We start from the raw sequence: 14,047 nt of genomic DNA on the forward strand, positions 1-14,047 counted from the left end.
TTTAGACTGAAACATCAGATTATGTCATTGGTTTCCTATGGTTAAGTTTATAGACAAAATAATCCTGATGTCTGATCGGTTTTTCCTCACTTTATAATGGGACAACTCTAAACCTGTACTAAATGCAGACAAATAAAAGTGATTTTAAAAAAACCCACTGATACAAAGTTATTTATATGCATATTATATAGTCTTTGTATAGTATACTAACAGAAACCTCAATCAAATTAAGTCAGGAGACCATCAGAGGGCGCTCTCTCACTCTGCAACAATAGGTGAACCCAAAGGAAGAAGAAGGACTCCTCTTCCTTCCTGGCAAGGACTCAGACAATGAAAAGCCACAGACTCTTTGTTTACTACAGCCCTCCCAACTTCCTTTTTTTCCCCCTCTCTATAAAAAGCAGCTCCTTCCCTTGCCCTGCAGGGACTTGCACGTGGTTTGTTTGCCCTGGTTACAGATCCCAAATTGCAATTCTCCATTGATTCCCCAAAAAATGCATCTTTGCTGGAGAAATATCTGGCAGTTTGTTCCAGGTCAACAATTTCATTAAACTCTACATGGTGTTGTCCAATATGATAGCTGCCAAACAGATGTTGCTACAGGGCCCTTGAAATGTAGCCAGTCTCGATAGAGATGTGTCATAAGCATAAAGTACATTCCAGATTTCAAAGACATAGTATAAAAAATTTAAAATTTCTCCTTAATAATTTTTATATTGCTTCCATAATAAAATGATAACATTTTGCATATATGAGTAAATAAACTATTTTATTACATCAATTTCACTGGTTTATTTTTACTTTTTAATGTTGCCACTAGAAAATTTTAAATTACACATATGACTCATATTTCTACTGAACGAAGCTAGTCTAAGTGTCAAAAAGGATAAAATCCACCAAGGAAACACTCTTCTCTAAAAATAGGAATCAAAAGCACTCAATTTAGATATACAATTAAATAAGGATACACGTGTAGGATTTATGACAAATATTAAAGGTGACAGAAAGACAAGCAAAGGACAGAACAATCTCTGCTGATAATTACAGTGGATCATATAATACAGTGAATATCACGTTATGTCCATTCCAGTTCAAGTAAACATCTACACTGGAAAATTATGCCAAATAAAAAAAAAATGAATGTAAAAATACAGTAACAATTATGTTAACATACCACCCACAACCACAAGGTAGAATATCAACTTGTGTAACACTCTGGATTATTTTATACCTTTTAAGCATCATTTTTATAGGAAACTATATTGCCTTTCAAATTTCATATATTAAGCAAAAGGGTTATCAACATTATTTAATGATGATTTTAATCTTCCTTTTTATATGTCACTCATAAAAACGATAATTTTGCTTACATTAAAAAGGCTGTTTTAGTGTATATGGAGTATATAGAATGCTACATTAAATATTTTATATTAAAATATAGAGATACATTTTATATTAATGAAAGTGCATTTTACCCCAACATTAAAAAGTTATTTGACCACTTATAAAATTACAATGCACTCCTCTCGTTATTCTACTAATCATAAATTCATTTCCAAGGAATATTTAAAGTTCTGTCTCACAATCTTTTCCCTCCCAACTACACCCCTTTATTGTCAGAGTTTGAACTCCTCAGGCTTTTTTGAACATGCTGTTAATGATGGTATATCGACCACTGCTAACTTTTCCCTCAAACAATTAATGATCCAATGACAACATGAGCTTATAGAATCCCATATCTAAATATTTCCTTTGCTGCTAAATTCACGTCTCCAAGAGTAAAGCATTATTTTTAATTGAAAAAAAGTTCCCAAAGTTAATGCCCCCAATGCATCATTCTTTGAACTGCATTTCATAAATGGGCACTCGCTTTCACTTGCTTTTGCTCTCACTCTAGTTCTCATTCATAAATATGGGACAGTGCTTTTATACATTTCACTGGCCTTTTTGACGTGTTAGCATTCTTTGAAAATCTATACTCATTCATCTCTACCGAACTACCAAACTTCTGGTTACACGAAACTTTTATCTAGGAATGATTCATCCATTTTTCAGATGATATGTAAGATAAGGTACAGGCAGACCTTGAAAGTGTTGTTAGTTTGGTGCCGGACCAACACAGTAAAGTGAATAAAGCAATAAAGTCAGTCACACAATTTTTTTTTGGTTTTGCAGTGCATGCAAAAGTTAGAGATCACATGCTGGGCCACAAAACAAGGCTCTATAAATTTAAGAAGAGTGAAATCATATCAAGCATATTCTATAACCACAACAGTATCAGACTATAAATTGACAAGAAAAACACTGCAAAAAACACAAACATGTGAAGGCTAAACAATATGCTACTAAGCAATCAATGGGTCGCTGAAAAAAATCAGAAAGGAAATAAAAAAAGCCGAGAGACAAATAAAAATGGAAGCACAACAATCCAAAATTTATGGGATGCAGCAAAAGCAATTCTAAGTGGGAAGTTCATAATGATACAAGCCTACCTCAGGAAACAAGAAAATCTCAAATAAAGAATCAAAACCTACACATAAGAAACTTATAAAAAAGAACAAAGAAAACCTAAAGGGGGTAGAAGGAGAAAATAATTAATATTAGAGCAGAAATATATGAAATAGAGACTAAAAAAAGAGAATAGATCAAAAAATTAAAAGCTAGTTCTTTGAAACAATAAACATATTAAAAAATGTTTTGCCAGCCTCATCAAGAAGAAAAGAAAGAGGGCCTAAATAAATAAAATCAGAAATGAAAAAGGAAAAGTTAACTGACAGAAATACAAAAGATCACAAGAGAATACTAAAAACAATTACACACCAATAAAATGAACAACCTAACATAAAATAGACAACCAAGAAGAAATAGAGAAATTCCTAGAAATGTACACTCTCCTAAGACTAAATCAAGAAGAAATTTTTAAAAAGAACAGATTAATTACCAGTAGTGAAAATGAATATGTAATTTAAAAAACTCCCAACAAACAAAAGTCCAGGACCAGATGGATTCACAAATCAATTCTACCACCATTTAAAGAAGCATTAATCCTTATTCCTCCTCAATTTATTCCAAAAACTTTAAGAGGAAGGTATGCTTCCGTGTGGCCAGAATCGCCATGATACCAAAACCAAGCAAGATACCACAAAAAAGAAAATTACAGGCCAGTATCAGTGATGAACAGAGATGCAAAAATCTTCAAAAAAAATCAACAAACTGAATTCAAAATATATTAAAAGGATCATATATCTTAATCAAGTAGGATTTATCCCAAGGATGCAAGGATGATTCATAATCTGCAAATCAACCAATGTGGCGCACCACAATAAGAAACTGAAGAATGAAAACTATGTGATCATCTCAATTAGAGTCAGTAAAAGCTAGTAACAAATTCAACATCCATTTATGATAAAAACTCTCACCAAAGTTGGTATATAGGAAACACACTTCAACATAATAAAGGTCATATATGACAAGACCACAGCCAACATCATTCTCAATGAAGAAAGCTTTTCCTCTAGAGGACCTTCATTAATTATCTTGCAAGAACATCTGGATAACTTGCTGTAGCTTCTCTATCAGCACTTGCTGCTTCACCTGTACTTCTATGTTATGGACAAGAGTTTCTCTCCTTAAACCTCATGAACCAAACCGCTAGCTTCAAATTTTTGCTTCTGCAGTTTCTTGACCTCTCTCAGCCTCCACAGATTTAACATAGCTGGGGCCTTGCTCTGGATTAGCCTTTGGCTTAAGGGAATGTCGTGGCTGGTTTGGTCTTCTAACCAGGCCACTCCCATTTTCTCCGTATCAGCAATAAGGCTGTTTTGCTTCATCATTTGTTGCATTCCCCGGAGTAGCACTTGTCATTTCCTTCAAGAACTTTGCCTTCACAACTTGGCCAACTGTTTGGCACAAGAAGCCTAGCTTTCACAGCCTATCTTGTCTTGGCTTTCGACTAAGCTTAATCATTTCTAGCTTTTGATTTAAAGTGAGAGATGTATGACTCTTCCTCTCACATAAACACTTAGAGGCCACTGTAGGGATATTAATTGACCTAATTTCTATATTGTTGTGCCTCAGGGATTAAAGAGGCCTGAGGAGAGGGAGAGAGATGGGGGAACGAACAGCTGGTTGCAACAGTTAGCACACATGCATTTATTAATTTTGTGGCACCGCAAAACAACAGCAACATCACAGATTTGTATGACAAATGTAATAATAATGAAAAAGTTTGATGTTTTGCAAAAATTACCAAAATGAGACACAGAAACTAGAAGCGAGCAATGCTGTTGGAAAAATGGTGCCTACAGACTTGCTCGCCATAGGGTTGCCAGAGACATTTATAAAAGACACAGTATCTGTGAAATGCAGTCATGCAAAGCACAATAAAACGAGCTATGCCTGTGTTAACATACTTACGTTAAAAGGTTTCTCAAATAGCTCTTGCATTATTCGTAACTACCACATTATCAATCACCAAAGAATCACAGAGTAAGATGTGATTACTCATCTTAGATGAGTAAACTCTGTGTCCAGGTTGAAGGTTTTTATTTGCATGCCAGAATTTACAACTATAATTCTACAGAAGTATAGTGCACTAGTTATGAGTTTACTGTTGGAAGCATAATGCTAGTGTTCAGGTCCCGGCTCCACCATTTATTCATTGTGTGACCTTAGGCATATTACCTCTTTGCCTATGCTTCTTCATCTGTAAGATGGTATTAATATTGTATCTATCTCTTATTGTGAAAATTAAATGAGGAACAACATGAAAAATGCTTAGAGAATACCTGACATTCAATAAATCATATCCTGTCTTCTATCTGAATTATTTCACTTATATGTTGAATATAAAAAGCAAACAAACAACAAAATAAATGTTTTCTTAATTTTGTGTATTATTATATACATGAAACTAGTATGTTATAAACTAATGTTACCTTAAAAATCAATTTTAAAAATGTCAATGACAACAAAGAAAATTTTTAATTTTTAAAATATATCATAACCTGGATAGGAATACTCAAAACTCCAGCATCAAAAGAAAGGCTAATTAAATTCCAATGTAATTATGATCCTCAGATCTATTCAAAAATTTTGTGGCTTAGAAGTAGACTGGAGACAAGAGGAGAGTCATAAAGACTCACTTTCAAAGAAAAACATCTACAACTTTTGCAAATTTAGTACTGAATTAGCATGGAATTAGATAAAACATGAATTTAAACCCCTCATTTCAAAATTGTCAAATTAAAACCATTTTCCCAGTTTCCTTCAATTACTAGGGAAAGGCTACCACTTTTGCCCATTCTCAATAAAAATTTAAAGTAGTATGTATATGCTATAGGGCGTAAAGCCTTACTTAACTTAGATTTGCTTTTTTTCTTTTTCTATTTATCCTGACAGGCATAATTCATTTTCTCAGTGGTTGAAGCTTTAATGAACCAATGGAGCATAAGGCCCTATGGGAAAGCATAGGTTTTCTACTGACATTTCTACAGAATGCATGCAGAATTCTTGTAAAAGACACTTAATTAATTAACGTGGCAGAAATGTAAAGAACAGTGTTATAGCATGGATTGTCTCAAAAAGTAAACAGCAAACAGTGTTAAGACGCTTTAGCACAGTCATGTTTGGAATATAATTTGAAGACCGAAGTCAATTACTTTGTGATTGCAGAACTGCAGGCTAGTATCTCCACCCCTCTCTTCATCGTCCTTATCAATCTTTGAAAAGGAGATAATACTGATAGGGCCAAATTCCAGGACATCAATTAGACCATGTGTGCAAGTAAGTGTACGGGCAAATGTCACATGCATGCTTTGGTGTGGCTCTCGAGTTAGGCATTTTTCTACCCAGGTAAGCAGAAGAAATAAGGGGAGGTGTCTCCTGACTTAGTCAGATTTGTTCTTGTGTTAACAGTAGTGCTCAGTTATCTAAACACTCTCTAGAATCTTTTCGGGTTTGGCTGCTGGCTTATATAAAATGCAGCGGGAATGCCCTTGCTTACATCTTGAGCTTCAACTTCAAGCTTTAGCTCCACTTTCCAGCGAGCTCTAGGCTGAAGTGTGGAACACTAGCCAGGTCAAATCAAGTGCCCTTTGCTTCCCTGCTTGTCATTCTCTTTTGGCATCTGTAGATTCAGTCCCTTCAGGAACCACCTGAAGAAACAGTTTATCTAGAGAAGAGTGAGATTTGAGCATTTCTGAGTCCCCTGACTTAACATCACTTAAAAACACTTTGATATCAATCCTATTTAAAACAGTAGAAACAGTGGGAAAATACTTAAAGAAGAAAGAGAAAAAGTAGTGTGGGCTCCCTCTTTTATTCTTTAACAAATGTTATGGTGTGCAGAGGGGCCCATGATTTTGGAGCTCTGAACAACTATTTGTATTGGCAGTCACCAGACATAATTCTAGAGTTTGGTTTTGGGTTTGTTTGTGGGGTATGTTGTCTGTTTTTGGAGAAGGGGAGCTCAGGTGTGTTCCCATGAATGATTTGGGGTTGAAAGGTTATAGGAATCTTCAGAGAAATTATGAGATAAAGAAATTTCAGAATCACTACTCTATAGCTATAAACTAGACATCTGTAAGTTGCACACAAAGAGAAATCAAGTGTAAGCTGAAAACTTTTACTTATATTATCCAAAAGAAGGAAGATCTCTATTTTATTCCGCAAGTTGAAAAAAATTACTCATTCTTAAAATCTTATGTGAACACCTCAATAACACAGAAAATCAAGACAAAAAACATGAAATCTGAAAATACAAATTTGAAAATGTGGTCCTTTCAGTATGCTTGCTTCTTAAAGTGTATTAAGTTTGAAAAGCCAAAATAAAAGAAAAGACAATGTCTTACCTCCCATCTCGATCCCAGTCATACACCTCTACTTTGATTGTTCTGTCCATGAGGAAAACATACACACAGAGTAGTTACTTACAAGATCAAAACAACATATGATTGAAAATTTTTAAATAAGTTGTAGATTTCCTTAGATAAAATACCATATGCTTTCAGGTTTTACAAAACAGTTTAAAGTCGATTTTGCTAATTTTATTACCATAATTCTATTTATATCTTAAAATAGATTAATAAAATCATACAGAGTTTTAATTCTTTAAACAGAGTAGGAAAATATGTGGGAAAAGCTCCTAAATGGGGAGGTACAGAGCTACTCCTCCACTCTTGAAAACCATTGTCATAGAGAAGTATTTCTCAAACTCAGTATAGATCAGAATCACTTGGAGGGCTTGTCAAAACACGAGTTGTTGGCCTTCATGCCCAGAGTTCCTGGTTCAATAGGCCTCAGTTGGGGCCCAAGAACTTGAATTTCTACCAGGCTCACCAGGTAATGCTGATGCCGCTAACCAGGAACTATATCATAAGAACCACTTTCTCTGAAGAATGAGTCCAACTAAACAAAGTTATATTATTAAATAAAAAAGTGACACTCAAGTAGCATAATAAATCTTAAAGTAAATTTAATGACATATTGATAATCAATAGTTCTTTCTATTTATTAGTCAATAGAATAAACTCTCATTTTTCTAGTATACAAGTAATACAATAAATAAAATATCTTTGGGGTTATTATGTAAAATTATATTATAATCTTACAATAAACTTTCATAAGAACGAAAACAACTTTGATATTAAGAAATCTTCAGGTATATTTTGGGAAGATCTTCAGGACCACGTCACCTACCTACTTGTAGAACACCAGAATCTCCCTGTTCTGCATCTACAGAACTTTTATAATTCAGCAACAATGATAACATTAATGTCAAATGGGATTCTCAGGAATATATCAGGATTGCTAATACATGTAGTTATAATCTTATTATCTCTTGTATATTTACTTATTCCTCTCTATAAAGATAATACCAAATAAAAACCTTGAGGCACTGAAAATCCTGGAATGACTTTCGGATAATATGTTAAAACAAACTAATATTCAATAGACCTGTAGCATTTTGCACATTTTGATTCTTGACAAATCAAATCAGTTAAACCAAACATTAATTAGTCAAATTTTCCCTCTTCCTAAATCATTGTGGATTAAAAAAAAGTTATCAAAAAATTTCTGAATAAACCATCCATGCTTTTGTAAATGCACATTTACATTGGTAAATAAGCCAACTTATTTAAAATAGATGCTACTTAGATTTACTGGATACCAAATATACAGTGAATATTCAAAACTCTCCAAAAAGTTGTCAATTATCTTACCTGTCATAATCGCCATTACATAAAGCTCTGACTGAGATCTTGAATGCTTGCCACACAGGATTTAGAGTGTTTTTGACAACTTCTGTTTTGTGGCAAATTGTGAAACTGTTTAAAAAAAAGTTTTCAGTTATTTTCATGCTTCAATTATAATATATTGTTTTAGTAGTCACTTTTCTCTGTTTTTTTTTTTTTGTGCAGAATAAATGTTGCCAGTCCTTCCATTGCTGCTCCATCAATCAATAAAAAGAGATTTGTAGTTTGAAACTTGAAAAATTAGCTCATCATAACATACAGCAATGAGATTTTGTAGTGTTTACTAAAAATGATCTTCTGTGAATCCAGTAAATCCTAAAGCGGCTTTGTAAATAAGCCCTGTAACAACTGGGGTGACATACTGCTACAGTGAAAAGCATCCATGGGTCACTAAGAAGATGAAGTCATCAGGAGCCCTGAGGAGGAGAGTTTTTTTGGAGCACTAGGAGCAAAAATCTGGTTGGAACAGGTTTAAGCCAGAAAAGAGAAACTGAAGCAGTATGTATAAACAACATATTTGAGGAGTTTAGCTATAAGGGAAAAAGAGAAATAGGGGATAGCTTAAAGGGAAAAGATCAGTCAAGAGAAAGTTTTGTTTCTTTGTTACTTCTAAATTTTTTTTCAAGATGAAAGAAGGAACAGCAAGGTTGTATGCTAAAGGATAAAATTCAGTAGACAGGAAACAATTTGTGATGCATGGGAGAAAGGGGATAAAGGCTAGAGGGATATTCTGAAGTAGATGGACAAGGAAGGGATGGAGGGAAGCAGTGGACGGGTTGGCCTTGGGGGCACAGATGGCCATTTTGCAGAACACTGGGGAAGGCAGAGCGCAGGGGTAGATGCTCTGATGGAATCTTGAGAAAGTTCAATTGCTTCCATTTTCCTATTAAATAAGAAATAAGATAACCAGCAAAGAAGGAAAAGGGCAGATGTGCTGAAATGTCTGAGAGAGAAAGTTTATGGATTAAGGAAAAGGAGTAGGATTCCTGGGGAGCCCCAGGGGCCTATTTAAGATTTAAGACATAATAAATTTATAGTGAGGGTACTCAATATGTGGTTCTTCTTCTATCTAAACTGTTGACTCTATACGTCTAAAGGATTCCTAGAGGGAAGGAAGGTAGCAACTCTAATGAGAGGTAGAATCCATGAAGCCTGAAAGTCTGTTTTCTGACTCAAATTCCGGTATTGTTTCCACTAAACCATTCAGTCTCCAGGCATCAATCAGGTCCTGGAAACATTCTTGCCTAATGCAAATTTACGCAGCAGTTCATAAGCTATACAATGTCTTAAATGATCTTAGTTAGAATATTACTGAAACTCAGCCTTCACTAAAACCTTAGTCATGAAATGTTCTAAATACAGGGATCCTTCCAACGGTCATGAACATGAGAAAATTACATAGCAACCATAGTGAATACACTGTAACTAAAACCTCACAAGAAAATATTCTCATTTTGAAAGGGCTTTGAGTCCATTTTCCTTTTCTCAGGCAAGAAGGGCCTCTCTCCATTAAAAGATCAGGTAGAAACATAAGATAAAGGGATGAAGTATTCATTTTAAGATTTATGGCATTAGTGCCATAACTTTCCTGATAGTACCCTTGCCTCTATTAAAAAAAAACTCATGTTACTAAATTGACAAAGCTCAAGAGATATGTGTGTGTATATACATATATCTGTGATCAAATGCTCTCAAAGCTAACTCACCTGAAGCAATTTAGCAACCACTGGGGGCAAAGACATTAAAGCAAAGATAGAGGACAGAGAAGACTCTAAAAGGTTAATCAAAATATCTAACACAAAGGAAAGATAAGTAAAGGAGATAAGAGAGAAGTAGACAGGAGAATAACAGGGGGAATCAAATGAGAAAAAGCAGAAGCACACAAAAATGGATAAGAAAAATTCAGAGGGATAGAAGTATGTGTACTGTTATTAGAAACAGGCACCTGCCTCTCTTCATAATACAACACATTCTTAAAGATTTAAAAGGGGGCTTTCTCTTCTTCTCTTGTATCATATTCTAATATATACCAATCTCTGGCAGGGTGATAGATACAGATAGCTAGATGGATGATAGATGGTAAATAATAGATAGACAGATATCCAGATAGGTAGCTAGAGGATAGATTAGATGGATAGACACATAGACAGAGAGAGAGCAACCAATGAAACAACCATCTTCAAACCAACATGCCCAACAACTTACTGACTTTTAAGACATTTTGCTTATAATTAAATCAAATTTCAGTTATATTCCTAGTATCATCAGTCATAGTAATTAAACACTCTGAAACTTCTCTTAAGAAACTGATGACTCATCTTAGTGAGTTACTTATGTTAGGTAGTCATCTGTCTTCTACTGATCATTCTCATTTGTAATGTAAGATCTCACTAGTAATTCCAGCACTAGTGTAACTATTGAAAATTCTGACAGGAGTTGATGTACTTCTTTTGAATATTTTGGAGTATTGCTATATAATTAAATATAAGGGTACATGTATACATGTATTACAAATAGTATTGTAAGAAAAATATTTACTAAATAACCTATAATAAAATACTTTAAATGAAGCTAATTACTAAAACACAGCTGTTCCAAAGGAAAATTAATACCTAATTATGCATATAGGTCAAGTAACTAAATAAATGTGAAAGCAGTAAAATATGAATTTATAATCATATATTATGGATTTTCATTAACACATCTAGTAGAAATTAAGTTGTATTCTTTCTGATAATATAAGCCTCAAACACATCAGGCAATAAGTAAATTTTTAAGTAGCTCCATTGTGAAATACACGTTAAAAATAAAGCTAAAGTCTTGGCAGTTAAAAGTAGAGACTTACACATAAAAAGTGAGGAGTAAAAGAACGTTTACTAATTCAAAACTCATTAAAAATATGTATATTAACACATTGACACATATGCCCTAAAATGTATATTTGGATCTAGCTGATAAACCATTTCCTCTGTGTAAGTACAAGTGGAAAATTTTCTGAAATGAGATTCACCAAATTTTAGCAATAGTTGTTTTTAAATGATTTGAGATTGTTGGATTAGTTACTTAATATTTATATTTCATTTAATTAATAAGTTAATACTATTTTTATAAGCATAGTAAAATTTTAATATATCTGTCACCAGTAGCATTAAATATGTGAGAGACTGAAATTCTATTAATTGTACAACTAATCTTTATAAGTAAAGAAAACTAGTAAGAATAAGAATAGAAAATCCAGGAAACAAGTCATTCAGACAAGAGGAGATGTAAGAACTTTACAATTAACTAAATTTTGAGGAGAAAGGGCCTGAGAAAATATTTGAAGAGGTAACAGCTGAAAACTTCCCTAAGCTGGAAAAAGAAATAGTCCCCCAAGTCCAGGAAGAGCAGAGTCCCATACCAGATTAACTCTCCCTAAGAGGAACACACTTAGACACATTGTAATTAAAATGACAAAATTAAATATAAAGAGAAAATATTAAAAGAATCAAGGGAAAAGCAACAAGTAGCATATAACAAATAGCAAGTTTCTTTGGAACTCCTTCAAGACTATCAGCTGATTTTTCAGCAGAACCTTTTCAAGCCAGAAGGGAGGGGCATGATATATTTAAAGTGATGAAAGGGAAAAAGCTACAACCAAGAATACTCTACCCAGCAAGGTTCTTATTCAGATTTCATGGAGAAATCTAAAGTTTTACAGACAAGGAAAAGCTAAAAGAATTCAGCACCATCAAACAAGCTTTACAACAAATGCTAAAGGAACTTCTCTAGTGGGAAAAGAAAAGGCCACAACTAGAAACAGGAAAATTACAAAATGGAAAAGCTCACCAGAAAAGGTAAACATACAGTAAAGGTAGGACATCATCCACACACAAAGTAGTAGGAAAGTTAAAAGACAAAAGCAGTAGAATCATCTGCATCAACAATAAGCTGTTAAGGGATACATAAAACAATTAAATATAAAATACGACATGAAAAACAGTAATTGTGAAGGAAGAGAGTATAAGTGCAGGGTATTCAGAACGCATTTGAAATGAATAGATTGGCAACTTAAAGCAACAGGCTGCAATACCAAAGCATCACAGTAATTGCAAAATAAAAACCTATAATAGATATATAAAGAAAAAGGAACCCAACCTTAACAATAAAGATAGTCACCAAATCACAACAGAAGAGAACAGAAGAAAGGGGGAAAAATTGCCCTAGGAAAACAAATGTGAAACGTTAACAAAATAGCAATAAGTACATATTGATAATTACTTTAAGTGTAAATGGACTAAATGCTCCAACCAAAAGGCACAGACTGAACAAATGGATACAAAAACAAAACATGTATTTGCTGCCTAGAAGAGACTCACTTCAGATCTAGAGACACATACAGACTGAAAGTGAGGGGATAGGACAGGTTTCCACAAAAATGGAAACCAAAAGAAAATTGGAGTAGCAATACTTGTATCAGACAAAATGGACATTAAAATAAAGACTGTTACAAGAGACAAAGGACACTACATAATGATCAAGAGATCAATCCAAGAAGAAGGTATAGAAATTGTAAATATATATGCATCCAACATAGGAGCACCTCAATATATAAGGGAAATGTTAACAGACATAAAGGAAGAAATTGACAGTAACACACTAATAGCAGGGGACTTTAATACCCCACTGACATCAATGGAAAGATCATCCAGACAGAAAATCAGTAAGGAAGCATTGGCCTTATATGACACATTAGATCAGATGAATTTAATTGCTATTTATAGGGCATTCCATCTGAAAACAGCAGAACACACACATTCTTTTCAACTGCATATGGAATATTCTCTAGGATAAATTATATGCTAGGTCCCAAAGAAAGCCTTGGTAAATTTAAGAAATCTGAAGTCATATCAAGCATCTTTTATAACCACAACACTATGAAATTAGAAATTAACTATGAGAAAAAAATGGAAAAAAACACAAACACATGGAGGCTGAACAATATGCTACTAAACAACCAATGGATCACAAAATATTTCAAAGGAGTAATCCAAAAATACGTAGAGATAAATCAAAATGAAAATACAACAATCCAAACATACAGGATGCAGTAAAAGCAGTTCTAACAATAAAATTTACAGTGATACAGGCGTACCTCAGGGAACAAGAAGAAAATCTCAAATAAGCAATTATAGAAAGAAGAATGAACAAAACCCAAAGCTTTTGTTAGTAGGAGGAAAGAAATCATAAAGATAAGAGTAGAGATAAATGAAATAGAGAATAAAAAGAAATAGAAAAGGTCAATGAAACTAAAATCTGGTTCTTTGAAAAGATAAACAAAATTGATAAACATTTAGCCAGATTCATCAAAAAAAAAAAAAAAAAAAAAAAAAAAAAAAAAAAAAAGAGAGGGCCCAAATCAATAAAATTAGAAACAAAAAAGGAGAAGTTACAACCCACACCACAGAAATACAAAAAGTCATAAGAGGTTACTATGAGCAATCATACACCAATTGACAACTTCTTAAACAATCTCCCAAGACTGAACCAGGAAGGAACAATCAGAAGAAACCAATTACCAGTACTGATATTTAAAAAATCATTAAAAAAAACACCTCACAACAAACAGAAGTCCAGGATCAGATGGCTTCATAGGCGAATTCTACCAAACATTTAAAGAAGAGTTAATATCTATCCTTCTGAAACTATTCCAAAACACAGTAGAGGTGGGAACACTTCCAGAGTCATTCTATGGGACCACCATCACCCGAAACCAGACAAAGATATAACCAAAGTCAAACAAAGATGTCACA

At 33.7% G+C, this 14,047-nt stretch overlaps 1 protein-coding gene across 9 annotated transcripts in view; it reads right to left on the reverse strand.

The window, feature by feature from the left end:
- The window catches only part of CPNE8 (copine 8), a 194,523-nt gene that overhangs the window by 88,903 nt on the left and 91,573 nt on the right, over positions 1–14,047 (reverse strand). For 8 of the 9 annotated variants that reach the window (XR_010383209.1, XM_064491748.1, XM_064491752.1 and 5 more), the window contains exons 9-10: positions 8,223–8,327; positions 6,852–6,893 (exon numbers count right to left, since the gene is read on the reverse strand). Coding sequence is in view for 7 of the 9 variants with exons in the window: in XM_064491748.1 (XP_064347818.1) it covers positions 6,852–6,893; positions 8,223–8,327 (147 nt within the window). In the remaining 2 variants the exon portion in view is untranslated. Of the gene's footprint in view, positions 1–6,851; positions 6,894–8,222; positions 8,328–14,047 lie in introns of those variants that run through there. The other variant, XM_031462760.2, reaches the window with a different exon arrangement.

The sequence above is a fragment of the Camelus dromedarius genome, chromosome 11 (genome assembly GCF_036321535.1).
Source record: "Camelus dromedarius isolate mCamDro1 chromosome 11, mCamDro1.pat, whole genome shotgun sequence".
Lineage (NCBI taxonomy): Eukaryota > Metazoa > Chordata > Mammalia > Artiodactyla > Camelidae > Camelus > Camelus dromedarius.